This window comes from Melopsittacus undulatus, chromosome 1 (genome assembly GCF_012275295.1).
Source record: "Melopsittacus undulatus isolate bMelUnd1 chromosome 1, bMelUnd1.mat.Z, whole genome shotgun sequence".
Taxonomy (NCBI): Eukaryota; Metazoa; Chordata; class Aves; order Psittaciformes; family Psittaculidae; genus Melopsittacus; species Melopsittacus undulatus.
Window position 1 is genome coordinate 65833986 of NC_047527.1, and position 26023 is coordinate 65860008.

Below are 26023 nucleotides of genomic sequence, written 5' to 3' on the forward strand. Positions count from 1 at the left end.
GAAAACGTCAAGGAAGGTGATTCTCCCTCTCTGTTCTCATGAGACCCCACCTGCAGTACCGTGTTCAGCTCAGTGACCCCAACACAAGAGTGATGTGGACCTGTAGGAGTGCGTCCAGAGGAGGCTGGGAAGGTCAGAGGGCTGCAGCATCTCTCCTATGAAGACAGGCTCAGAGGTAGTTCAACCTGGAGCAGCGAAGGCTCTGGGGCGACCTTAGAGCAGCTTTCTACTACCTAAAGCAGCCCTACGGGATACCCAGAGGGGGACTTTTTACAAGGTTATGTAGTGACAAGACAGGGGCAAATGGCTTTAAACTGAAAATGAGTGGATTTAGATTAGATATTAGGAGAAAGTTCTTTACTGTGAAAGTCATAAGGCCCTGGCATGGGTTACCCAGAGAAGCTGTGGCTGCCCCATGCGTGGCAGTGCTCAAGGCCAGGCTGGATGGAGCTTGAATCACCCTGCTCTGGTGGGAGGTGTCCGTGCCGTGGCGGGGGTTGGAGCTGGCTGATGTGAAGGCCCCGCTCCGTGCCGCGCTGCTGTCCCTCACCGTGTCCCTGTGTGCGCGGCACCAAAGCTGCCTTCCTGGCACACACGCGGCCGGGCGCTGCGCACAGCCCTGCCCCGCGCGCCCCCTAGCGGCGGCGAGTGACGCCTGCAGCGATACGGCCCCTCAGCCGGTTGCTACGCGGCGGCTTGGCGCTTCCTCCGCGCCCGGCGGAAGTGACGAGCGGGAGGCCGGGCGGGGCGGGGCGGTTTTGTGCGTGTGGGATGCGTGAGTGTTGGCAGCGGGGCGGCCCGGCTGATCCCGAGCGGGGAGCCGGGGGGGGACGGCCGCCGCCATGCTGAGCCGGAGCTCCTTCACCAGCCTGGTGGTGGGGGTGTTCGCCGTCTACGTGGCGCACACGTGCTGGGTCATGTACGGCATCGTCTACACGCGGCCCTGCCCGGCGGCAGTAGAGGGAGGCGCGGCGGGCTGCGTGTGGCCCTACCTGGCGCGGAGGCCCAAGCTGCAGGTGAGCGCAGCGGGCACCCGGCGGAAGGGGGTTGAGGGGCGGGACCGGGAGCAGGCCTCGGCTCTGTCAGCGTCGGGCCCTGACCGCGGTGCTGGTGCGGGAGAGCAGGAGAGGCGGTGTCTGTCCGGGGCTGTCTCCTCCGTGCCCGCTCGTGGCGCGGCGTGACTTGGCTGACAGCTGCGGTCACGCGTGAAGTGCCCGAACCCCGAGTGTCGCGGTGGTTGGGGGGTGAAGGGGAGCGCGGTGCTGGTGCCCTGCCCTGTGGATAAGGCCTGTGGCTAAAGCACGTGTGTTTCTGTTTGCTTATTGCGTGCATCTGTTGACACATGCACTGACCAGAGCAGCCTTGCTTCTGTAGAGATCTTTGACTTCAAAAACCTGGTCTAGTGGAAGGTGTCCTTGCCCACGGCAGGGGGTTGGAACTGGATGGGCTTTAAGGTCCCTTCCAGCCCAAACCATTCTGTGATTCTAGGTCATCCTGTTAGAATACATTCAGTGGCTGTGGTACAATGTGTTCCCTTTGCCAAAAGGCAGGAAGCTGTGCTGCAGTTTTTTTGAGTGCGTTTTTAGTTTCCCAGTGTATATAACCATCATGTGACTGGGGAAATGGGGAAAGTACAGATCCATACTCTGAAGTGTACCAGTACATGAATTCAATATTTCCATGCCCTCATTTCTCTGTGTTTTGATTTCAGCTAAGCGTGTACACTACCACACGGTCAAATATTGGTGCTGAGAGTAATATAGATCTGGTTTTGAACGTGGAGGATTTTGATATTGAGTCCAAATTTGAAAGGTAGGTATCCAGACTATGAGATCCTTGTTTAATTCTGAAGTAGAATACACACTAAGTGTGCATAAAGCGAGATGGAGTTGAATGAATAGAGTTGTTCTTGCATTTTTTTGGGGGGGAGGAAGAGTAAAAACAATTTTGCATGCTGTACAGGCTGTTCAGTTCCCACTTGTTTCATAAAGTAATAACTGTATTTGCTATGTTAAGGCAGGAAAGGTGTTAGTAGGATTTCAGCCTTAGAGTTGAGGACGAAGTGGTGCTGTTAAAAAAACAGTGGTTTTCCCTTTAATTTCATAGAACATTTAATGCATTAAGTGTTGGTAAAGTGATGGAAACAGTGTGCGAAGTTCACCTGGCACTGAGGGATAGATCCTTAAGCAAATTTTTCTCACACTGAAATCATCTCGTAGTTGCAGGAAACAAAGCTTGCAACCCAAAGTTATACTGGTAAATACAGAAATGCTTGTTTCTGTCCTGTACACTTTACAAATCTCAAATGCTATCCTATGTCATTTATCTTAATTTTCAGATTCCACTCTAAATATTCATCTTGCTAGCTGTGCTAGGTCAGTAATGTACATACGATGTGCTGAACTTGAACGTCAGTTAGTTTGGAGGAGTTCGCTGTTTCAGAGAGACAAATGCTTTACAAAAATGTGCTTTGCTTATAATAGTAAGACCAACTTTGTTGTGAAAATCTTAAGTCAAAGTGCTTGGAACCTGGAAATGCTTTAGACTTTCTTCTAACATGTGTAGCCAATCTGCTACCTACACACTGTTCTTGATGGCTGTGGCTTCAAACCTGAAATAGAACTTCAAAGTCAAATTGTATTCTCTTTTTCTGTGTTTTAGCACTATGCTTCTCTGTAACTGTTTCAGTGCTAATAACCCTGAAAGTAAACATTCTTTTCTCTGGTAGTTTTGGGTTTCCAGATCTTCTGAAGGGATGTTGGTGCTGAGATGGAATCAGATTGTGTCCTTATACAAATGTCTAAGTATAACACTGTATATATGCCTCGATACAGTTAAAATTAGAACTACTTGTTTTGTGCTTTGTATTTGCTGCCTCGCTTTTGGTTTGGATTTTTGTTTCATTTAAAATAGTCACCTTATTCTTCATTCTTTTTGTCAGAGTCTCCCAGTTTTTTTCACTTTCTGCATTTTCTGCAACTGAAGAACATGATCTGCAGTTTAGGTCATATAAAATATTGTCAGACTTGAAAATATTAAAACTGTTTTACTAACATAGTCTGTGAAGCTGCTGAAAGTAGTCAGAGCAAAACAAGCCCAGCAAATTCACAGGAACAGGGGAGGCAGTGTGCACTGTTGCAAGTAGGGTGATATCTTGGCTAACACAAAGGGAGTGACTTCATGGTCTGGGGCTCTAATCTGGAGTTCTGTGCCTGGCATGCCATAGCTGTGAAGATATTAATGCAAAGTGCTTGGCAAAACATTGTGATTTTCTTTTTAAAACTTTGTATTATGTATAGGATCTGCTGTACATATTCAACACACAGAAGGCTGCTTTGTGCAAGTGCCCTGATAATTTTGGCCCTATGACATATTGGCAGGGCAAAACAACAAAAGAACTGATAATACAGTCCTGTGTTGTTAGGGTAATAAAAGTATGAATTGGACAAAGGCTAAACTATCTTATTAGTAAAACTTTGGAAATGCAAATATTGATATATACAGGAGTATATAAATTGATACCAGGCAGCCATGCCTCATTAGGGAATATTAGCCCTAACTGTTGTGTGCCAGGCAAGCCAAATGTCTTCCTTTTGCTTTTATGTTCTCAGCCATTTTCTGCTTGCTTCTGAAACATCTTCAGTGATCCTTATATGTAATAGGTAAATATTTCAGCATATGCTGTGTCATCTCATAACATATTTGTTTTGTATTTTAGGACAGTGAATGTCTCTGTACCAAAGAAGACCAGAAATAATGGCACATTATATGCATATATATTTCTTCATCATGCTGGCATTTTGCCTTGGCATGATGCTAAGCAAGTGCATATAGTAAGCCCTCTGACCACATACATGGTCCCTAAACCAGAAGAGATTAATTTGCTCACTGGAGAATCAGCCACACAGGTAGGTGGTTTTTTTTTCATCTATAGATGAATAACTGCAAAAAAAGAATTTCTTATTTAGACACTTCTAACATTAGCATTTGCTGTGCTTGCATCTTCACACCAATAATGATATAGGAAATAAGCCCAAACTCCTCTTCTTGATTATCAGCTTGTATGCAAATAGTAGTTCACTTAGCACAATAGAGGTAAAGCTCTCTATAACATTGGCTGCTATTAAAATATTTTCCTAGTTAACGTTAATTGCTTCTTTAATGATTCATTGCTTTCTGTAGAAATACTGTATTGTTCTGTGACAGTGAGATGCTGCTTTTTATAGTGAACTGGATTCATGTGAAATAATATACTTTGCTTTTATAAAACAGGATATGAATTTGGCTTTGATATTGGTTGAGTGACCAGTGTCAAAGTGCTTTTCTTTAAGATGTTCTTACTTTCCACTTCAAGAGAATAAGACAGGATCCTTTGACAAATGTTGTGATTATTTATTGGAGGGGGGAAATGAAGTCTTATTTAAATACTTGTGAATGGCTTTTCTGTCTCATAATAAAGTGGAGCTTGAGAATTTCACTCTGTTCTTCTTTAGAATCAGAAATATACCTGTAGCCAGAACTGATGTTTCTGAATCCTATCAGAATAAAGTTGAAAATTAGCTGAGGCTACAGAACAACACTAAAAGTCAGACAGCTGGTGTTCATCCAAAGAAAAGCAAATAGAATGGCCTGGGGATAAGCATCTCTTGAAAGCTAAGGCCTTACTTGGTTGCAGCACTTGCCTTTGGAGGCTCAGAAGTTCAGAACAAATGGTTTGATACTTTTACTCCCAAAAATTAATAACCATTATCATTTGCATCCTTTTGCCTGTTTTTAAGTAATAACTAATTGCTACAGTCCTTCTTCCAAAGTGACTTTTCCTGAGTAGTATCTACATTCCTAAGGTATTAATCTTGATTAGCTGAATATTGATTGTTGATGAACAAGGCTGTGAATGAGCACTAAGTGTTAGATTGTGGTGGGCCTTTACAACCCGTTCTGCTGTATTTGAGCAAAATACTTGATCTGGTCAAAATTAAGGTGAAGTGTTTCAAAGTCGGGCTTCTGTTTTATAATATAGTTAATGACTCTGTAATTTCTGTGAGTGGCAGTGTAATCCTATTTCAGTTTTTGTGTTGCTTAGCAGTATGTCTATTTTGTTCTATTTTTAAAGCAAATTGAAGCAGAAAAGCAGACCAACACTCTAGATGAACCTGTCTCTCACTGGAGGTCAAGATTAACCTTAAACATCATGGCAGAAGATTTTGTGTTTGATGGATCATCCCTCCCTGCTGATGTGCACCGTTACATGAAGATGTAAGTGTATGACTTCATTTTGCTACATTTGTTATTATGAATTTACTGCATATTTCTTAAGAAGTCCTCTCTGGCCTCTTGTAGTGTTTTGTGTTTAAATTGGCACTCAGGAGACAAGGATAGGTAGGTCCTCTTAGTGCTTGTGTTTCACTAGTGACAATCAGTAATATATCATGGAGTAGAAAATCATATTGAAGGTATCTTGTTGCTGGGCAGCCCAGAGATTAGAATACTTTTTGTATGGGGCTATCATAGTAAAACAAAACAAAACTACAAAGACACAAGTAAAATATAAACAAGTAAAAAATCAGACTTCATACGCCCTTGTTCTCAAATCACACTTCTGGCCTTTAAAGCAATTACTGTCCCTTGGTCTTTCCAGTTATAATTCATCGACAGAGTAGCTCCACAAACTGCAAGTGCTGAAGAGGCACAGCTGATTGATCTGTGACATCTTTCTTCTTTCTTTATGATTGGCATTATTTTTCTTTGACAGTGTGCATTCCATTATGCTATCTTCTCAAGCAAATACTAAAAAAGCAAGGATGGGTTTTTAGGTCACTAAATGCAAGCAGTAGCTTCTGTTCACAGCTTGCTTAAATTACTTCCAGTGTTAACCATATAAATAGTGCTGTGTCGGCTTGTGCTGCTGAATGTTGATGCCTTTCTGTACAAGTATCCTGTTAAATCCAGAAGTAGTTGCTTAATCAGCAGATCCTGGGGTTCTGGGATAGCTGCCCAGCCAGAATAGATAAACATAGTAACTCATAAGATAGGCCCATAACAAAACCAGGTTGAGCAGAGGTTAATGAGTAAGGGTCATGTTTATATACGCATCAGTGCTGTTTTGTCATTGCAATATACTGGAAACAGTCTGGATATGAAATAGCCTGCTGCAATTCCACTAGCAGTAGCTTCAAATGTAGTAATTACATAGAAATCTAAACCTTTTCAGTTAAGTAACCAAGCGGTATTTCTGAGTCTTGATGTAGTACATTCCTGTATTATTCTTGCCCATTGTGTATTTAGTATCCAGTCTTTTATCATGCATGGAGATTTCTTTCTTTTGGCAACAACTAAAATTCAACTTTCGGGCTTTAAAAAGTTCCCTTATGGCAATTCCATAAACTTTTACTGAGAACATCACGGAGTAGATAACTGCCTTTCTAGTGAAGAACTGTAAGAATTAGTTTCTCTGGGGGCATTAGGCTAAATACTTTTCTAAGATACTGACAAAGCAGTTGCATATAGATCATAATTTGCTAAATAAGTTTCAAGGGGTCAGTTTTGTAGAGGAACCAAGGGCTGTGAAGTTTCTATTATTATGCAGTTTGGTGAGGTGATAGAGCAATCCAAAGAGGAGTTATGTTGAGAAGGTAGAGAAGATTTTTGCTCCTTGTGCAGTCTCTCCAGTAGTATCCAGCCTTCCTGTGTATGTCCCAGCCATTGCGTTCCTAGTCCCATGCTAGCAAGAGCAATGCTATTGCTGACCTGATAGATGTTATTGGGGGTGTGCAGGAATCAGGGAGATGGTGGAGAATCGACATTGCTGCAGTAGGAGAGGGAAACTTGAGACAAAGGATACAAATACATGGTAGTAAACTTCAGCATGTTTCTCTTCAACAAGCTTTTTAATTTCCTTTACTCTTGGGCATGCAGCAGCTTCAGCATCATCACAACCAATTTCATTTGTCTTTTTTTTTGCTTATTCTGTCTTTCTACAGAAGAGTAAAAGGAGAAATATGACCTGCCTAATTTTTTTTAATGCAGACATCTATGAAAGACTCTAGGCGAGTGGCTTCTTTCTTTCTGTGTGTTAAAAGAAACTGTGCCTGAAAAGATGGTGGGAAATATCCACATGGGTAGATCTGAAAGTAATGAATGAGTGCTAATTTGAATAAAAGTAGTTTTCTTTTTAGATCACTACAGTCATAAAATCCATGTTTAAACATCCTAGGGTTCAGTTGGGGAAGACAGTGCATTACCTTCCAATATTATTTATTGATCAGCTAAGCAACAGAGTGAAAGATTTGATGGTGAGTAATAGAATACCTTTAATTACATTTAACAGTTTTAACAGTAATATTCAATGTTGTTTTAATTAAGATATTGTTATAGGTTGTTTGCAATAATGAAAGAGTATAAATTCACAGAAGGGCTCTATAAATGACTGTTTAAGTTAATGTGGTCAGCTGGTAACTGCAGAGGCTGGATCTGGGTTTTAAGACTCCCCTCTTGCGAAAGGATCTGCCAAGCACCCCCTTCTATTCCACCAAAAGATACTTGGGTTCCATTGCTGCTGCCTTTTTGGTGAATATGGAGGACATTGCTGTGGTAGGAGCAGTCTCATGAGCAATTTAACTCCCTGAGCTGAAGCAGTTGTGTTGGCATCCCAGAGCGGCTTGTGATATCTTCTGAGCATCCTGGACATATCTTATACTGGTGCTACACTGAGATATGTCAGTAGCTATTCTCTTATCTCCAAAAAGTTCATTTGTGGTTAAATTTTCTGTGATGCTCTCTATCACATTAGAGTAACCTGAGCACCTAAAGGCTTGGTGGTGCAGTGCAGTGCAATGTTGTACATCCAGTGATTTTTTGCACTTCAGACAAATCAGGACTTAGAAACTTCAATAACAGAGTTACATAAGGGTGATGTGGATGAGATTTCTGGAGGCTGCTAGTCCAGTGCCCCTGCTTAGAATACGGTCATCTAGAGTGGACTGTTCAGACTTCCTTCAGTTGGGTTTTGGATATATATATCCAAGGATGGAGATGCCATAGCCTCTCTGGGCAACCTGGTTTAGTTTTCAGTCACCCCTGCAGTTAAAAAAATATAGGGTATTTTATGCATTTAAATAGTTTTCTGTATTCAGGGTTTTTTTCCAGCTCTTCTCTTGTGGGAAATCATGCAGTTTCTTTACTGCAAGTTTACATGGCAGTCCCCTGTATCTAAACCACGTTCATCATAGCAGTCCTTATTTAAGCCCTGCAGTTCTCAGTTGCACTGACTGGAATTTAGCAGAGTTTCTGAGAACAGAACTCTTAGGGAATGTCTCAAAATTGTTAAATGAGTATGTCTGGATTCAGTATCTTCTAGATGGAAGCCTTGGTAGATGTAAACTTTCTGTAGACCTTATAAATTGACTTTTGAATTTATTAACTTTAGCTCAGACAAACGGAATTGTTACTTAGTTTTGGGGACAATCTTCTTTAAGAGCTTGTATCTCCCCTACTCTGAGCTTGTCTGGCAAAATAAATTCCCTAGCATTTGTTACAAATCTCGATAGTGGATATTTTTGTCCAGCCTTTAGATATGCTTTTGTGTTGTTTTTATTGGTGGTCATTGTCCTTTGTTTTAAGCTTCTTACCACAGCTCATTCAGTTCAATACATTCATGAGAGCTCCTAACTGGTCATGTACCCTCTTTACAAATAAACTCAGCATTCTCATGTTATTAGTAACATCCCTGGAGTTGTCATGCATGCCACAGTTAATGCTGTTCTAAGTCACTGCCTTAAAGTTGTTACAGATCCTGAGAGGTGCTGCAAAGACTGTTCCATCAATGTTAGCAGATTTATGCTTCAGCACTGGCTTATGTGACTTCACAGTAGTGACATCCCAAACTGCTCTCAAGCCCTACAGAAAGAGGCCTCTAATACTATGGATACTGTGATATAATGAGGGGCAAGGAAAGAGCAGGAAAGAATAAGGGAAGGTGATACAGTTTTTGTGGAGCAAAGTCAGTGTTTGACTGTAAATCAGAACATGAACTCTGTTTGATATGCTCAGCCTGAAGTCATGGAGCTGAAGATGCATTTTCCCTGCTTGTGTTGGGCTGTGTACATTTTGAAGTGACTATTATTTTGACCAAGATGTAGGTCTTCTGTGAGAAATACTGTCGTATGGAGGTGGTGTGTTCCTCATGTTCTTAAATGTTCTTGCCAATGCTGGGGCTTTGGGGGTTGTAGAGGCTTCTGATGTAATAAAAAGAAAACTTTAAAATTCATATCACTGAACTTGCTTTGTTTACACACTGTTTTGTAGTACTGATAGAGTGCTAGAAATAATGTGTAATGTTATGAGACCATGCTACAAGAATAGATGTATTGTAGAGGTTTGACGACTTCTCAAAAGCTTAGCAACCATTACGCTCAACTAAGTTGTGAAGCAGCACTTGTGGACTTTAATTGTTCACTGAGAAAGAGTTCATTCTTCTAATCTTTCTCTTCATTTAATTTGATTTTTGTGTTGAAGAATTCCTATCCTGTCTTGTACTGAAATCTCATTTTCTTCCTACACTTCCCCTAGCTCCTTAGTAGTGCTTTGTCTGTATAGAGAGCACTTGTTATTTACCCATGCATTTGCAAAATTTTTGTTTCCTGTCCTGCACAGATAAAATGTATTTTCCTTCTCTCTCAGAAATCTTGATACTATACTTGATAGACGAAGAAAATGAAATGAGAATGGATGGATTATGGGCATCCTTTAAAAAGAAGCCTGGAAGATGTTTATGTAGCTTTTGGTAAACAACTGTAGAATCTTGCCAGCATTCTCTGTCCTCAGTTCTGACCTTGTTGCTTTCACCCTGTTTTGTTTGTTTTTCCTTTTTCCCAGACAGTTCAGTGATCCCTGGCACCATTCTAGTTTCTCAGGCTTTCTTCCTGCTGCATTTATAAAACTGTCTCAGCTTCCATTTTTTCTCCTTTGCATGCATACATGTTCTGCCACTGTCTGAAAAGCTCTCAGGGTCTTGAGAGTGGTTGAGAATTGGTTGTACTTACTGGAGGAAAGAGTGAATGGGAGAGTGAACATAATCCCCATTTCACACTTGACTGATAATGTGGAGAGGCTAAAATAATGTTCTGTAACATAAAAATCAGAAGAAGCCCATCCGTCTCAGATAGGTGTCAGCTACCTAATTACTGTAGAAACAGAGCCGGTGTAGAGTAGCAGTTCTGAGGTGGGAATTATGATTGGGTAGTAGTCAGGAGCTGGCAGCAATAGATGTTGGAAGTGTTGCAGAGTGCCTGCCTGCCTGGAGTCTTCATCTGTCCTTGCAAGTTTAGAACATAGCCTGAGCTTGTACCTAGGTAGTTGCAGAGAATTCTAACATCTGTGAGAACAATTTTCCTTTGCTTGGGTTAAACCTGTTTAAGAGACAGTCCACTATCATGCAGAAAAGGAGCTGAAGCAATTTAAGATCTCCCCCTCCATCTTAAGGGGACCCCAGTTAGTTATCATCTCTAAAGTACAGATTATACAGTAGAACTTGCTGAATTTTCTCTTGGAGCAGGAAGATTTCTGTGACACCCCATATCCCCAAGTTTGTAAGCAGGGCAGCTTGCTTAGCTTTAGCTGTGGTGTTTTCAGCAATCCGAGCAAGAAGCAGCACTTTGCTTCCCCACCTTTTGTTTTTATATGAATTTAACTTCTGTTTCTCTCAAAACCAGCCTCAATTTAGTAAAGTTCAGACTGGCCTTTGGGATGTGATTTTTCTTTTTTTAATCTTCTATCTTAGGTAATCTTAGCTTATATATTCAGAGAAGAACTGTCAAAAGAGAATTACTTTGAGCACACATTTCCCACTTGAGCAGAGGTAACATTACATAAACATCTCGGAGGCATTTGTATACAGCAACAGTGAGGTTGCTATAAGAACTTGAACAGAACAAACAGCTAATTTAACATTTGGAAAAAAACCCTAAAGACTTCAAGCATGGTATAGAAGTCTAAGATCTTATTCCCTTTCAGAAACCAAACTGACATCTTAAAATTGTGATGTAATATAATCACTTTGCAACAGTGAATGGAAATTATTGTTGCCATTTTTCTTCTATTAAAAATTAAACTGTATCTTTTGAAATCCAGGTTATAAATCGTTCAACAACAGAGCTACCTCTTACAGTGTCATATGATAAAATATCTCTTGGAAAACTCCGATTTTGGATCCACATGCAGGATGCTGTGTACTCCCTCCAACAATTTGGTATGTTTTTTACCTTTAATGACTTTAGGTAAAAAAAACAACCCAATCAACCCCTCACTAGTTTTCTTGTAAGTGTATACATAACACTTAACTTCCATCTGGTTAGCTGGTGAAAAGGTTTAATGCTACAAGTCTTAGGGTGTTTTACCTGAACATAAAGATGCAAATAAAATGTTGACATGTGGGAAAAAGAAAGGAAAGGTAATTTTCACAATGGGTTTCCCCTGTCATCCATGAAACAGAAAAACTAGATCGATGTTACATAAGCTTTCCTCTGAGCTATGAACAGCTGCTCACTGTCGACATACACCTACAGTGAAATACAGGCAGCCACAGCAGTCTCTGGGCTCAGGGTTAGCACACAGAAGGAATCTTGGTTCTCATCATCACTGCTTCTGACACTTCAGAAGTGGCTGGCCTTTCACTTTGGCTCAGTTTCAAATTTATAAGGTAATTCAGACAAACTGGAGGCTTCGCACACATTAAACTATTCTGTTTTGCTTAAATGTAGTGGAGCAAGTGTACACTTTTGCACTGAACTTAATATGCTCTATGTTGGTGATGGTATAGCCAAGCTTTTACTGTCTTTAAATGTCTGTTCCACTGTTCTTGTAAGTCTAATCATCATCCTTAAAAATCTGCATCTTATTTTCAGGGTTATCTTTGCTGACTTAGCTTTCTCTTACTAGACTGTAGTTGGCTTCTTTATGCCAGAGTAAGGAACTACATTGTATCTGAACTGGTGTTGATATATAAGACTATAGGATTCTTTCCAATCCTCTCTTTCTAAGCTCTTCAGACAGCAATTGAACTTCTTTGCAGGCCAAGAGATCTTAAAAGCTGCTGTGCTGTACTATTTTAATGATTCTTAAATCCTTAAAATTCTTACATGTTAAAGGCACATCAATCTACTTGTAACTGATTGGCAAGCCAAATAATTCACCAAGGTATAGATAGACTAGAGTTTTATCAATAAAGCTGGTTCTTTAACAAACTATATGCAGGTGACATAGGATTTCTTTCATACGTGACTCTAGCATAACAGCAATTACTTGTCTGGTACTTCTTGTATAATTATTTGGATTTTTTTCTCTTAGGGTTTTCAGAAAAGGATGCAGATGAAGTAAAAGGAATTTTTGTTGATACTAACTTGTACTTTCTGGCTTTGACATTCTTCGTAGCAGCATTCCATGTAAGTGGAGAAAATTTGGTTATTAGAAATTACAACTGTTTTAGGAAATAGTCATTTCAGTAGAACAATGGAAGTGTTTTCTGCTGCATGCCATCTGTATTTCCAGCGCTGAATTAATATAAAAATCTCAAATAAGACAGAAATTTGAGATAACTAGATAGAAACTAACAATCTTGACTGAAATACAAAACATTTAACTCTTAGTTATAGTTGAACCAGAACCCCTAGAATTAATATACCTATCAACATAGGTTCAAATTTCATTGAGTCATGCAAGGTTTACCACTGCAGTGACACAGCTGGGGCACCAACAGCAGGGGTTGAGTCTTATTTCTGATCCCTGGAGAAATTTGGATCAGCACAATGCAGTGCTAGTACTAGCAGTATTTGGAATTCATCCTGTCATTTTGCACTGTTTTTAGAGCTTGGGCTTCTAAAAACAGTTTTTCTTTTTAGCTTTTATTTGTTATGCTGAATTTTTATTTCTGAAGCTTCTTAACCTTTTTTGAATGTTTTCTCGAATTTCATCTTAAATGCATTTTTAACAGTTCAGCTGGCAGTCTCTAGTAAGTGCATATTTCAGGCAAATGAGTATGTTTCTTGCTATTTGCAGCTTCTCTTTGATTTCCTTGCATTCAAAAATGATATCAGTTTTTGGAAGAAAAAGAGGAGCATGATTGGGATGTCAACAAAAGCAGGTATGGGCCAGAATGTGAAATCTTGTGCATGTGCTGTGTGATACACAGTGTGCATTTCCAGTCTTGCAGCAAGTTGACACTTTGTGGATTCACCAAGATGGTAAAATGAAATATATTTTTGTGTATTAAAACAGGCTGGTTCTAATGCTATTAGCATTGTGCTCAAGTATCAGTCTCAGACACTTGTGTCACTTCCCAGTTTGACTGTCTTGCAATTGAGAATGGTTTTAATATTAGGTCAGTTGCTGTATTTCCCTTGCTGAAGGAACAGAAAAATACTTTGAGAAAAGAATGAGGACTAGAGAAAGTCCTGTGGGTGGAGAGAATGCACTATCATGGGTAATGCTGTCCTGTAAGTTTGTAGATAACTACAGCTTCCAAAATATTTTGGGGAGGAAAAATGCTGTAGTGTAACACTTGTTTGATTTGGGCATTTATGTAAATAGGAGCAGTAGAAGGTTCTCAGGCAGAAGAGCATGGAAGAGTTGACTTGGATATAGGAAAAACGAGAGAAACTTAGTGGTCTGATACCCTGCCAAGCCTTCTTAGAGGCAGGTGAAGGTAACACCCAGCCCTGGACACTGGAGGTTTAATATGCCACTTCTCAGCCTTGTTTATTGCACTGATACTGCTTGTTTTTCTAATAGATTTTTCCATTCTGATTATAAACCAGAAGTCTTTTGACCTCTGAGTCTATCCCTAATTCTATCAGGTTTACAGACTGATTGAAACATGTGAGGAATATCAATACCAGGAAAAAAATGTGGCATTCTAAATTACCATGAACAGCAATGTGGTTTCCTCATGTGGAGAATCTGCTTATCATCTTTATCACAGTGCATTTGTTTTTGCAAGGCATTTGTACTGCTGTTGGCATATGTATGCCAAAAAGTTAGTAAAAAATCAAAGTGAAAAGTGAAGAAAGTCAAATTGGAGACTGAGTGACAAAGGGTTTTTTTTTAACTGTACTATCAAAGGATGAATCTTTGGTCTCCAGTAACTGTTGATTCCTTCCTCTCTTTAGCAAGCCTTTGTCACCTTTCTGCCTGTATCTCCTTCTTGCCCTGATGGAGAAGGATCACAGGCTATTGCTCTGGAATGGTATAGTGTAATTGCTGATGTCTCAGACAGAAAGCCTTTGTGTCCTTTCTCTGGGAGATGGATGTTTGAATCTAAGAATTAGTTGATAAACACTTAAAAGCATGCAAGGTTTTGCAAAACCTGAAAAATAACCCAAAAATATACTCCTTAACATTTACAAGCATTAAGTTAGTTGCATGAATTTCAAAGGCTGACATTACATTACCTCACAGCCTTTCAGCTTCTTCAAGATGAGATTCATGAATATAGTTCATAATAGTACTGATAGATTGCTGAATTGCTGCAGTACAGGAGTTTTCCTTAAATATTCCCATTTCATCTTTTGTGATAAAGATTTCATAAAATACCTTTGTGCCTTATTTGACTGGAGGTATATAGATCACTGGCTGTTTCTAGGACTACTTGATATTTCAAGATATATATATAAGTTTATACTTAAACTGAGCAAGGTGGAATTGTAGTAAATAGGCCAACAAAATTCTGTTATCTCAGCTTTCATTTAAATATTAATAAGCCTTTAATTTTCATTATTTCTCTCTAGTGCTTTGGCGGTGCTTTAGTACTGTGGTAATATTTCTCTTCCTTTTGGATGAACAAACAAGTTTATTGGTACTGATCCCAGCAGGCATTGGTGCAGTGATTGAGGTGAGTTCTTAAAGCTCTAGAACCAACTGCCATTATTTGCAGCAACTTCCATAAGAATGCTAAACTAGCTACTGGAAAAATACTGCTGTAATATGCTGTCTTTGCAGCATCCTTTAACTGGCTTTCAGTGGTAGAGTGTATCCCTTTATAACTAAACTGGAAATAACATTTTTTTCTGGGATGATCCAGCTAGTACTGTGGAAACCAAACATAAAGCTAGGCTGAGCTGCCTTACTATTGCATTATCTGATAGGCATCTTGACCAGGCATGTATAACCATGTCAAGAAGCCTTCATGGAAACATTTGTGAAAGAGCAGGCTGTGTGCCATCAGGCAGTGCTGCACATTTGCAGCATTCTCCATGGCTTGACTCAGGTGCTTGGGGAAGGAGGAAAACAAGGAGACCGCTGGCTGTGTTCATTATTCCACAGGAACATGCTGTCAGTGGGCTGCAGGTACTGCTTAGAAGCCAGCTTTATGTGTAGTAAAGGACCAAGTCAGCAGTATTAAGAAGGGGAGAGATGTAGCAGGAAGGGGAGATTTCTTTACCTAGCATTGCTTGCAGACATGCTTAATTCTCTGGATTAAAAAATAAGTTCAGGGCTCTCAAATGGAATTTTTGGGTACGCATCTGTTATAGTTGTGGATAATCCCTGTGGAAATAAAACTGCTCAGAATTTTTAGTTAGCGATTAAATTATTGAATGCAAAGTCACAAAGTGATCCTTAAGTTTCAGCTTATTGTATAAGAGAGATTAAGCTCTTGTGAAAACTATGAACAGCGGTGTCCTAAATAGTACCATTTCATTGATTGTAACATTATTTTTCAGTAGGTTGACATTTTTAAGTGATGAGATTCAGATCTCATTTGATGGTTATGCCTGTCTGAGATTGTTCTTCAGGTTGCCCAAAGATCTGTTCAATCTCTCTGAGATCTGTGGTTCCTATGACTGTTGCTTTTGGACTGCAGGTTGGGGGAAACATGGTTGAAAGGATTATATAGGAATACTGTGTCGGACACTAAAACTAAAGGGAAATATCCTGTTGGTTCTATTGAAGTAACATTGTCTCCTCTAGAGTGATGGTGAGATAACATGGCTGTCTCAAGTCGAGAATGAATACGGACTATAAATCTCAAGGGAATTTGTCTGTTGGAAAGAGCTTTTTCACAACTTGTTCTTAACTCCTGTTTTTCATGTAACACTAATGACATTTCTTCTGTAATAAGTAATTTTTTTTCAATTGCATTAAGATGACAGTAAGGATCATCTTTACCGTATTCCCTTTTTTGTTTGGGATATATGATGGGTGGGAAGAGAATATTGGTGTATCTAAAGGTAAACAAACCTTGTCCACAAAAAGCTTCATGGACCATAGCTCTCCTGGTGAGCCTACTGCATTGTCTAAATTGTTGAATCTGTATAGATGGGTATATGAGTACCTGTGTGGGTGGGTACATGAGTAAATTTTCAGGAGAACCGCACCTTTGGCTACATTACAGTGAAGCTGTTACAGCTGTACAGTACGTAGCCAAACAAATCAGTGGATTCACTCACTTCTGCTTGCAGCCCACTGCTGAAATGTAATGACCCTGTAGGCATCCACTGAATCACTGTTAGGAGTTCTGAGCCACCTTTATACAAACCCCAACTGACCTCAGAGGTCTATGAAAACTTGCTTGGCAGGTGGTTACTGGAGAATTCTCTAAATGCCTGACCTGGGATGCATGCTGGTGCTGAGAGCTGCAATCCCCACCTAAGCACTGCAATGCTGGTATCCTGGAAGGACTACACTATTGTACTTGAAGTGTATCATCTGAGTCTTAATAGTGCAGGCTCCCAGTGTTGTATTTATCTGGTGACACAGCATTTGCTTTGAAGAGACACAGGCAGTGTGCTGCAATCAGGTTGTTGCTGCTTTGCAATGGATGCTTAAAGTAGATGTTCTGGGGTCTTGATTCTGATTATTTATATCCTGCATAAGACATTCCTTTGGATAATCTTTTCTGTGCACATTTTGGTTTTGCCAATCACAGCTCTGGAAAGTGAAGAAGGCTTTGAAAATGACAATCAAGTGGCAAGGCTTGAGGCCCAGAATTCAGGTATAGTAGACATTGGCCTGTTCATGATTACACTCTTGAGTTGTCCATCTTTCTCCAGATTGCCATGCAACTTGGCTTTTAGTAAAATGAAGATGAAAAAAACCTCTATAAAAATTTCCTATATACATCTTGTCTTTATAGATAGCTTAATCCAAAGCTAGATAAGCATTTTCAAACTTACAAATTTCTTTGAGTTCTGGTAGAAGAAAAGCTGTATGTATGTATTTAAGGTGTAAGAAACTTCAGAACTCTTCTGCCAGTCCCTCCAGATGTTAACAGGTGGGTGGGACTGTGCTCCTGTCACTGTGTTGGAAAAGCATTCTTAGCTCACACTGGGATTTGACATAAGACACTGAATTTCACCGAAGCTGCAGGTGTAACTTCTCCATTGTGGAACATCGTAGATGTGGTGATGTATTCTGGGGACAGGACTGTCTTTGATAAATCTTCTGGGCAGGAATTAAGTCCTGAGACTTCGCAGGAGATGCATTGGCAGCAGGGATTGAAATTAACTTTTTTTTTAATGTTTTAAAGCCAAGTCTGCATTGAAAGTTTCTCTTGTTCATAGGAGAAACAGTTGCTGAACCTTCAATGTTTACTTCACAGGAAGTACTAGAGTTTTGTGGGCTTGAAGCCTATGTATCTCGAGTGGCTGATGGCTCTGGTTGTTCCTTTATCAGTATTCAAGGAACTTTGCTGAAGCAGTTACAATTTCTGGAGATATGTAGATAATCCATAACTGACCTCTTTATGCATGAAAAAGGTCATGGTTTTTAATAATGGCTTCCTGTATCTGCCATATTTTTAGTGATTTGACTTTGCTTTTCCTTTCTGAACCCTGCTCTCACAACAACATTTTCCTAAGCAAACAATTCCTGGATGTTTTGTGTGAAGGGAAAAAATTAAACTTTTGCATACCCTGTGTTTGGCAGGCTGCACATGACACTTGCATGAATTTTGTATAGATAAATTATAAAAACTTATAAAGCTTATAAATTATAAAATTATAAATAATAAAAACTTATAAGCTTATAAAAACTTTGAACTGTTACCTACCTTAATGACAAGCAGTTTAGTTTGCAGTTTAAAACTCTGTTTAGGGAGTCACATAGCTGTGCTTTTCCTTCCAGTTCTGACTTGATTATGCTTTTTCATGTATTGCAGTTTGGCACATACAATGACTCTGAAAAAAAAACTGAGGAGTATGATACCCAGGTAGGAAGGAATCCTGTGACTTCTGATCTATAAAGTCTATATGAGCAGCCTGCTGAATGACTCATTTCACTCTTTTTATTGCTACAAGTGTATTTTCCGTGTTGTCATAGTTGTCAAGTGGATTATCATCATGTGGATGATCAGATAGTGAAAAATCATTCTGATAACTTGTGAAAAGAAACACTGAAAGAGGTTTTTTTTTGTTACTGAATCTCGTTGAAACATTTCTCTGAGAAGCAGAATTGTAAGTGACTTATCTGAAGAGAAATATCTTAAAGGGTTACCATTCACAACTTTGAAAATTGGTATCTGTACTCATTATTTAGACTGGAAGAATGTTCATGTGCTTCCTGATTCTGAAAGGAGTTGAATATTGGTGGAAACACTGGTGTTAAGTAGAGAGTTACTCTTAGACTGTGATATTCATACTACTTCTTGGTGTGTTTGCTCTGTTTGCTTATCTGAATTGGGCATGGAATTTTCACCACCATATCTATAACTGGAAGCATACTGGAAATAACAGCAGACATTTAGGAACAGGAAGAAATTTTCAGGAGAAAAAAAAATAATGCCATGAAAAGTCTGCACTACATAAAATGTGAGCTAAGAAAAAACTATTCTCCTTGTCTATTAGGCTATGAAATACTTGTCATATTTGCTCTACCCACTGTGTATTGGAGGTGCAGGTTACTCCTTGATGAATGTCAAATACAAAAGGTACTGTAAATTTATAACTGATCTTATATACATTTGAAACATTCCCATTCTTTTGTATGTTAATTAATTTGAGATGATAGGTTATGAATCAGTTAGTGTGATTAATGAGGCAGGAACCAGAATAGGTTGTCGGTCAGAAGAGAAGGAAGTAAGCTGCCATTGATGTTCAGAGAACTGATAAGGTGACAAGACACATGAGAGGAGTTCAGTCGTTGAACCTGTCCAATAACAGAGAGAAGTAAAAACTGTCCCAGAATTATTTGCTCCAGTCAAGAGGTTTCTCCGTTCCTAAATATGGTAGCTGGGATGGCAAGCAAGCGAAAGCATTCCTAAGAGAGGACTCTATTCCTTTAGAGCCAGGGACTTACTGCAACATATTGATACTTCACAAGAGCTGAAGAATCAGTATTTCATGAAAAGGCGAAACTCTTGTCCACTTTCACTCTAAATAATAATTTTGAGTGTTCTAATTCATTTTGTATTGGGGACATGCAAGCAAGTGTGCAGCCATGAGACTTGGTTGAAGAAAAAATCCTGCAAACACAAGCATGGTGACGGCCATCTAAGCATATTTTTGGGTTCTTTTTATAGTCTTTAGGCCCAGAAGGGAAGGGAGGGAGCGCAAAGCGTAGCTTAAAATAACATCAGAAACAACTGCTGCTGCTGTACACATGAGCTGTAGCACTTGTACTAGAAACTGGGACAAATCTGGGCTATTAGAAAAACAGGGCGTTTTTAAAAGGTTATTGTCTTAGAAAGGAGGTAAAAAATATGTAGCATTTAAATTCTGCTTTTCTCAAAAATTCTAGTGTTTATTCAGTAATGCAGAATACTGTATGCCAGGGGTTCTCTGAGCTCTAGGTTAAGAGAGTAAAAACAGTGCATATCGTATAATTTTTGTCATTGTTAAATTTGTAAGAAAATGTGACTGAATAAAAATCTTCCAGGCATTTTCTTGCAGGCATTTTCTCATGCATTTTTTAGATGCTTGCGGATGAGCAAAGTGCTCCTACAGCTGTAATGTTGCTATTAACACATCACTAACACAGCAGTGAAAGTTTAATTTTAAATAATGTAACCTGAGCATCACAGTTTTTAGCTGTTCTTACAATCACAAGCAGAAGTATGGAATTTGACTGATATTTGTTATGTTGCTAAAATTATGTGCCATTGAACATCCATTAAACAACATTTTATGTAAGGAGGGAAAAATGTAGATTCCTTGTAATAATTTTTTAAGTGTTTACTATAGTAGTTTGCTGTGAAGGGTATTCATTATTTGAAATTTGAGAAGTCATTACAGTGCCATATTAAGTGTCTCTTTAGTATTTAGAATACAGTGTTATCTTTAAGTCTTTCAGGGTTCAGTGTGCAGTTTGGGTGCATGTTGTCAATTTGGGTGCAAAAGTCTTAGAATGTTCTGAAAAACATTCAGTTTTAAGCAGTTGATAAATCTCTTCAAACTCCTTGTGTGGACTCATAAGCATCCTTCACTTAAACTACTTTCTCTGAAGCCTTTCCTGATCAAAGGTAGATGCGAGTTATTTAGTTCTTGCATTAAGTAATTTACAACATAGCTAATTCTTGAGCAGTCAGCATGCATCATGTAGAGGATATATTACAGGTATGTATTTTTGGATGGGGTTTAAAAATGACCAGACTGTCTTCTGTTTGCAGCTGGTACTCCTGGTTGATTAACAGTTTTGTCAATGGTGAGTCCCTTCATATATTGTCTTTTGGGTTTTGGGGGGTTGGTTGTTTTTTTTTTATTCATATATTTTCAAGTGGAGTCTAAGACTCTGAAGTAGAAAATTAACAGCTATCACCTGGATCAGAGCATTATAGAGTAGTAACTTCACCGTAGCTTCCAAAATTATCACAGTGATTGAGAAAGGGAGAAGAATCAATCCAAAGGGAGCAAAGGATTAGATGTATCTTCTTTTTTTAGGAAAATGAGTGTAAATCTCTAATTGTGAAAGTATAGCTGTGTGACGTACTTCTATTGTGCACTTGTCTGTAAGTTTTCTATATTTTATCTTCAGGAGTGTATGCTTTTGGATTTCTATTTATGCTGCCCCAGCTGTTTGTAAACTACAAGGTAAGGTTGAAAAGTGATAAAGACTACTTTTCTTGTCTCTTCTTCCAGACTTTATTACGAATTGATATTTTCTTTCCTAGATGAAATCCGTTGCACACTTGCCATGGAAGGCTTTCACATACAAAGTAAGTAAAGCTCTAATTTAAAGATTGGTGCATTCGTTTTGGAAATAATGTTCTGCAAGGAGCAGCTTAGTAATATTTTGCTTAAGGCTGACAGTGCTTTTTTTTCTTTAAGAACTAAACTTGTTTGAAACTGTTCTTTAAAAAAAAACAAAGAAGAAAAATATTGATTTCAATTTTTCATAATGACTTCCACATACGGAGAATACTTGTATCCTAGTTTTGATAGTAATGCTGGTTTTTATATTGTCAACTGTCTTGTAGGTTGCAAGTGTTGGTCTTGCCTATAAATTAATCAGTCTCAATTAACTGCATTATTTAACAGGGAGATAAATTATATTAATTATTACATTATATTAATATATAATTATATTATTAAGCCTCGTTCTTAAGGAACAAATAGGACCACCAGGAGACCTTATTTTGGCAGCTTCCAGGAGCTGCCAGAGGCTGAAGTAACATACACCCTGTTCTATGCTCGGGTGGTAATAAGGAGTTGCTGGACAGTGTAGTGACCAGTGTGTGGTGGCAGAAGAGAGGTAGCTGCATGTCCCCACTGCCTAGACTGCCCTTGTAGGAAATAATGAAGTGCTGTAGCAGAGCTGAACACCAGACCTTGGAGGAGGGGAAGATGAGTTTATTTCAAAACAAAATCATCTTACTAACCCTTTGATACCTGCATACCCACGAGCACCTACTGTCTGTCCAAGTGGTTTGTAGAGTATTCAAGCACTAAGATGGATGTACCCAAGTATCTCATTGAGGATTCTTTACACTGATATGGTGGACAAGGGATACCCACTGCTGAGTTCCTGTATCTCCTGTGTGCTTCCTCAGTCAGCAACTACATCCTAGTTTTGTTCTTGTACCCCTAAAAAGCTGACAATGTTTTCACGCCATCTTTTTCCACCTCTCTGAGTCATTAGGGTTTCTGTAATGTCCTTTGCTTCCCTAGTCATTGGGTCCCGAGAAACCCTGGCTGGATGTGTTGGGATCATCAAGACCTTGATGCTGTCAACATGTGCCCTTTATTCTTCTGCTTCCACTCATAAATACTTTCATTTGTTTTCCTTTGTGCTGATATATTACAACTCTGCGGAAGATAAGTACTTCAAAAGAAACTGTTAAAGACTGCTTAAGACACAATGTCCAATTCTGAACAGGTGATCTGGGACAAAAGAACTAAAATCTTAAAAATTTGAAATGCCTTTCATAGCTTTTCCATTTGAGCTTACAGCAATACCCCAATTTTCTTCTCCCTTAACATTTTTAAGGAATCAGGGGCATCTAAGAAAACAGACTGAAATATAGCTGATAGTAGAACAGCCACTAAACAATGTTTGATATGGAAATGTAGTAAAAAATAAAAAGAAAACCTGTGTAGTGTTTTTGACATGTAATAGGAAAATCAGCATGCTCCTTAATAGAGGGGAGTAGGAGGTATATTGATGAAGTAATTTCACTTTAGCCACAAAAAACAATAACTGAGCAGAGACATCAACAGTTAAAGAGACAACAGAGGACAAGTATCCAAGCAAGTAACATTTAAAACAGTAGAATTCTCTTGCTGAGTAGCCTTTTCTTACACAGCATTTATAGTTCCTGTTAAGATACCAGAGGCTATCAACAAGCCACAAAGGCTTGTGTATATGTAGGGAGAAGCCTATGATGCTTCAATTATGTTTAACTTACTGGGCTTTGGAAAGGGTAATTTACTTTTTCCTGCTGGATATCTAAAGTTTCCTCTGTTCTACACTTGAAGAGTGAAAAGAACAGTCTAAGGTCTTACTTATGATTGTTGGTTTAGGGAGATTTCCTTAATTTGAACTCATTCCTGTTTTGGAAGACCTTGGCAAAAACAGAGATTAACTTTACAGTTTCTGTAGCTTTTACGTTTATGCCCTTTATAGTTTTCTAACGAGTACCTTCAAATAAGGTAATCTCAGCAGAAAACATGCTAGTTAAATACTATTAGATGGGCTACCTTGTTGCGTTCAGTTTCAGTGATTTATGATGACTGCCTACATGCCTGAAGGATGCAACTTTTTCTTCCTTTCATCACTGTAGAATCATGCACTTGGGTGTTGACTTGGAAAGGCTGCCTTTTCCAGCTTGCCAAGGCTTCTTTTTGTTGTTCCATGGCAAACTTTTGCACAGGCTTGAGAAGTGCTGTCCATGTTCTTTGATCACTTTGGATTGATGGATTTGTTTTGACTTGCTGGAAAGAGTTTTCCTGTTGTAACTAATCAGAACTCTATCCTGCCAAACACCCCCTTTTCCTACAGATGTTTTGTTTCATCATATAAACATTGGTTCATTTTGAAGAGTGAGTCCTTCTTTGCTTAAAGAATACACAATTTTCCCCCTTATGGTATGGGAGAATGTACAACTGGCTAATATTGACAGGAGAAGCAATGATACTGACTCAGTTTGTTCACCCAACAGTGAATATTTTGCTGGATTTGTTTTCTGCTGTCTTTAGTGAGCTGAAATAGTTATTGCACTGTATGAGTACTAGAACTGCTGTACTGCAAGAATTGATTTATAGTTTTCCCTTTAGGCTAGAGCCAGATCAAGAGGAGCTGCCCTTCTGTTTACTTCTTTACCTTCTCTGACAAAATATTGTTGCCTTTGCATGCTTGCAGCCTGTCTGCATTGCTTTCCCAGCAATGTCTGGGAATTTAAACTTTCTCACTCAGGAAAAAGTAATGAGGAAATACTTAGTTATTGCTTCAGAAACAGAACCTATAGTAGGCCTAGTTGAGTGGTGTAGAATATTATGTTTCAAATAAGGAATGAATAATTTTTACTTGTAACTGTGCTAGTGTGATCTGTAGTAGACAGTATGGTCTTCATTTTTAAAAAGGCACTTTAAAGTTTGTATTAATCAGTTTTTCAGCATAATTCTTGGGTATTGTTACAAATATGCAAGCAGTCTGTGTTCCTACTGAAAAATACAGTTCTAGGAAGCCTGTTTCCTGCAGTTTTGTATGACAGATTACCTCCTTTCTTCATAGCCAACTGAAGTATGCTTTTTGTTTATTTGTAGGCATTCAACACCTTTATTGATGATATATTTGCTTTTATCATCACTATGCCAACATCTCACAGGCTGGCGTGCTTTAGAGATGATGTGGTGTTCCTGGTCTATCTTTACCAAAGATGGTATGCCTTTCTTTAATACTTGTCAAATTCTTTTACAGTGCTGTAGATGGTTGCAGTCTTATTGCTATAAGGAACTGTAAGATAGTTTAGGATAGACTTTCTAGAGGATTTTTATACCATAGTAATATACAGTATGGTCTGGATAATGGTAGTTGTGTATGTGCCTAGTGAAGAGAATAATGAGTAGGGTATTCTGAAAATGAGAATGGGGTGGCAAAAGTGCTTCCTCAGACAGTAATCCTGGACCCTTGAGCATGCTGAGAGTAAACAAGAAACTCCTCTCTGCACTCACAGAGTTTTTTCCAGTTACCCCTTCTCCCTTACCAAAACAGCACTCATCCATTTCAGCAGATAGTTTTGTATTTGAAAGTTACCAAGAAAATTAACCTGAGACCTGAAACAACGAGAAGGAGAGAAATTCTTAAACTTCTGTTCACAAACCCATTTTGGAGTTCTGGGCTTCTAACCCTTGCTGAGGGGCTACGTGTCTGTCTACATATGCTCAGGATCAGATGCATGCTTCTCAAGTTGCTATGCAAGGCACTAGCGAAGGATGATTTCTGATGAGCGAAAAAGCCCTGCTCTGCTTTCCTCTTTATCTGGTGTCCAAACTCAAGTTAGTAAGTCAAGTATCTGGTGAGTTTCAGATTCTTTAAGTAACTAAAATCAAACAGGGAAGAAGGCTATATGCAGTCATCATTGAAATACTGTTCCTAAGTGAAGCTACAGAAGATCTATTCTTGTTCCCAAGAATAAATATTTATATGTGAAACAAACAAGAATTTTAATCCAAGTTCCCATTATACCAGACTGTATGGATTTGTCCTTCTAACTAACCATTAATACTGAATGTGGACTCCAGGTTTGGGTTTCTATGATCACACATAAGTGTAGTAAAATAGGCCCCCTTCCAAGATATTCTTCTAGAAGTTAACAGCTCAACAGCTTCTTCTCAGCCAGTGGCTGGGTGCTGGTTTCAAGTTTGAGAGATATCCTGGACTGCTTGAGAATTACACCAGCTGAGATTTAGAGGAGCTCATACATCTTTCAAGAGGCCCTGGTATGAGACAACTGGTTAAGTCTTAATGTGAAGAAGCTGATGTGTCTGTAGCTAATCTTTAATAGTGTTGGGGGTTTTGCCACAAATGGGAATAGATACTGTGATGAGAAAGAAATTCACTTTTAAAATTAAGTGGCACAGAACTGCTTAATTCCTTCGGGTATCAGACAGTATTGTAACTACTCATTTGTTTTTTCTGCCAGGCTTTATCCTGTGGATAAGAGCAGAGTGAATGAGTATGGAGAATCTTATGAAGAAAAGCCAAAAAAAAAAAGCTCATAGAGAATAACTAAGAATTGAAGAAGATTCTGACCCCTGGACTCTTACTGGCTTCATGTATTATCTGGTCTTAAGGAAGAAAAAACATATTTAATAAGAGTATTTTTAAAGCTTATGACAGAACTACATGGACAATACATCTTCTATATTGCCAAAATCTAGTTTTGATATCCTCCTATTTCAAGATCCTCTTTTGTCCTCACAAGGTCCACAGTCTGCCAGATGTTATTAAATAAACTTCCTGCATTTAAACTTCTCTTTGGTGAAAGCCTGAGTGTCCTTACTATTGTAATTAATACTCAAATCTATGTTTTTGAGACAACTCACTAACTGAAAGTGCAGTGCTCATTCCACTAGGCTATGAAAGAGAAAAAAATCAGTGTGTT

General features: G+C 39.0%; 1 protein-coding gene across 1 annotated transcript; it reads left to right on the forward strand.

The window, feature by feature from the left end:
• The first annotated feature begins 757 nt into the window (after positions 1-757).
• On the forward strand, positions 758-25893 carry CLPTM1L (CLPTM1 like). Its single transcript, XM_005153408.4, has 17 exons — positions 758-1016; positions 1712-1812; positions 3719-3908; positions 5114-5256; positions 7214-7292; positions 11128-11245; positions 12343-12437; positions 13051-13135; positions 14778-14881; positions 16916-16981; positions 18146-18196; positions 18831-18913; positions 20591-20625; positions 20956-21011; positions 21092-21136; positions 24183-24298; positions 25562-25893. Exons 1-17 carry the CDS (start codon positions 843-845, stop codon positions 25638-25640), a joined length of 1620 nt encoding a protein of 539 aa, XP_005153465.4. The 5' UTR covers positions 758-842; the 3' UTR covers positions 25641-25893.
• The last annotated feature ends 130 nt before the right edge of the window (positions 25894-26023 follow it).